The sequence below is a fragment of the Marmota marmota genome, unplaced genomic scaffold (genome assembly GCF_001458135.2).
Source record: "Marmota marmota marmota unplaced genomic scaffold, marMar, whole genome shotgun sequence".
Classification (NCBI taxonomy): Eukaryota; Metazoa; Chordata; class Mammalia; order Rodentia; family Sciuridae; genus Marmota; species Marmota marmota.
In genome coordinates this window covers 1-2377 of record NW_026001501.1, presented here as the reverse complement: position 1 = coordinate 2377, position 2377 = coordinate 1, and the positions used below count along the sequence as shown (strand labels likewise).

General features: G+C 41.5%; 1 protein-coding gene across 1 annotated transcript; it reads left to right on the top strand.

Moving 5' to 3' along the window:
* Window positions 1–884: 884 nt before the first annotated feature.
* LOC107135135 (transcription initiation factor TFIID subunit 1-like) lies at window positions 885–1921 on the top strand. Its single transcript, XM_015477074.2, has 3 exons — window positions 885–1057; window positions 1216–1335; window positions 1607–1921. The coding sequence occupies exons 1-3, from the start codon at window positions 953–955 to the stop codon at window positions 1904–1906; spliced, it is 525 nt and encodes a 174-aa protein (XP_015332560.2). The 5' UTR covers window positions 885–952; the 3' UTR covers window positions 1907–1921.
* Window positions 1922–2377: the final 456 nt, after the last annotated feature.

Sequence of the window (2377 nt, the reverse complement as noted above, 5' to 3'; positions counted from 1 at the left end):
CTTTTTTTTTTTTTTTTGTTACAGGGATTGAACTCAAGGGCACTCAACTACAACTACTGAGCCACATCCCCAGCCCTATTTTGTATTTTATTTAGAGACAGAGTCTCACTGCGTTGCTTAGCACCTCACCATTGCTGAGGCTGGCTTTGGACTAGTGATCCTCCTGCCTTAGCCTCCCAAGCCACTGGGATTATAGGCATGCACCACTGTGCTGGGCTAGTAGATGCTTTTGATCAAACCGGTAGCAGGGATAGAACACACTTTAGTTTAGTGATGCTCTGGTTGTAGCCACTGCTTTGAAAGCCAATGTTTAACCTGTTTTTATAATATAGGTCTTTTTTTTTTTTTTTTGGCCGTACTAGGGATTGAGGCCAGTGGTGCTTTTCTGCTGACCTACATCCCTTGCCCTTTTTATTTTGAGATAGCATCTCAAAAATTGCGGAGGCTGGCCTTGAACTTGCTGTCCTCCTGCCTCAGTTGCCTGAGGAACTGTGATTATAGGCATGCACCACCATGCCCAGCATAATGTAGGTCATTTTTTTCACATTTTTTATTGGTGCATTATAGTTGTACATAATAATGTGATTTATTATTACAATTTAGGACATCCTTAAAAAAGCCATTTGAGCAATTGGACAGTGAAATGTTATCACAAGGTGCTCAGTGAAGCCTGTTTCTTATATTCTTTACCATGGTTGAGATTTTTTACCTCTATTTAATATCATGATTTAAGTACCATAAGAAAGAAGAGAGCTGAGTACTAGGCAGGAATATTTGACTGTTGATCTTCATAGACAATTTAAGAAAGCATGAAATTGCTCATTATAATTATTCTCTCTTTCTTGGTAAGGGCTACACATACAATAAATGTTTCCCACGGCTCTGAGATTCTTTTTCTGCCCCTTAGGTTCGCACTGCTCCTTGGAATACCACAAGAGCATTCATTGCTGCCATGAAGGGCAAATGTCTCCTAGAGGTGACAGGGGTGGCTGATCCCACAGGTTGTGGTGAAGGATTCTCTTATGTGAAGATTCCAAACAAACCAACACAGCAGAAGGTGAGATTGTCCGGATTTATAGAAGGAGAAAATCAGAGGAGGAAAAAATGAGGATTATGGAGTAGAGGGCTTGAAGAGTGGTTCAGTTGGCAGAATGACTTACATACCTACTATAAAGAGTTCATCTTAGGATTCTCACTTGTTTTTGTTTGAGGTAGGATGATAAGGAGCCTCAGCCAGTGAAGAAGACAGTGACGGGAACAGATGCAGACCTTCGTCGCCTTTCTCTGAAAAATGCAAAGCAACTTCTACGTAAATTTGGTGTGCCTGAAGAAGAGGTGAGTGTAGAAGAGGGAAACTTAGAGACTTTTTATATAGAGAAAGTCTAGGAGACAGATACAAAGAACTATCTGAGGAACTTTGTAGTATAGGTTATAGTAAATCTTGTATACTTCTTCAGGAGTTAGCTTTCAAAAGCTTTATGTTTAATCTGTTTTGGAATGATTTTGTTTTGGGTCTGTCTCTGTAATCATGTACTTTGGTTTTTTTCCTTTGAAATCTGTAAATTGTGTGTGTGTGTGTGTGTGTATTTGTGCATTTGTCTTGTAGATTAAGAAGTTATCCCGCTGGGAAGTGATCGACGTGGTACGCACAATGTCAACAGAACAGGCCCGCTCTGGAGAGGGGCCCATGAGTAAATTTGCGCGTGGATCAAGGTTTTCTGTGGCTGAGCATCAAGAACGTTACAAAGAGGAATGTCAGCGCATCTTTGACCTACAAAATAAGTATGTTTCAGTGCTGCAGAAAACTCCAACTGGAAGGAGGGGAAGGGTTTTGTTTTGTTTTGTTTTAAGGTGCAAGGGATTAAACCAAGGGCCTTTCCCATGTAGGCAAGTGTTTTACTACTGAATTACATCCCCAGGCCCCAGATATTCTTCTTTTTAAAATATTTATTTTTTAGTTATAGGTGGACACAATATCTTTATTTTTATGTGGTGCTGAGGATCGAACCCAGTGCCTCACACATGGTAGGCGAGCGCTCTACCTCTGAGCCACAACCCCAACCCCAGATGTTCTTTTATAATGAAAATTGCTCAAGTACTTGCTCTCCTCAACTTGTCAAAGGTTTTGAATGTGAGGAGGTGCTAGATTTGAGCTGTAGGTTCCATGGCAGCTCTGAAGGCCTACTTGGCTGTGGTAAATCATACAGTGGTCACAGGGTTTTCTCTGTAGGCTCAATTGTGAGAGAATTGGTAGTGTGCTATTAAAAGTAACCCAAGTACCCGGTATGGTGGAGCATATCTGTAATCCCAGACACTTGGGAGGCTGAGGCAGGAGGATGCAAGTCTGAGGCCACTCTGAGCAACTTAGTGAGACCCT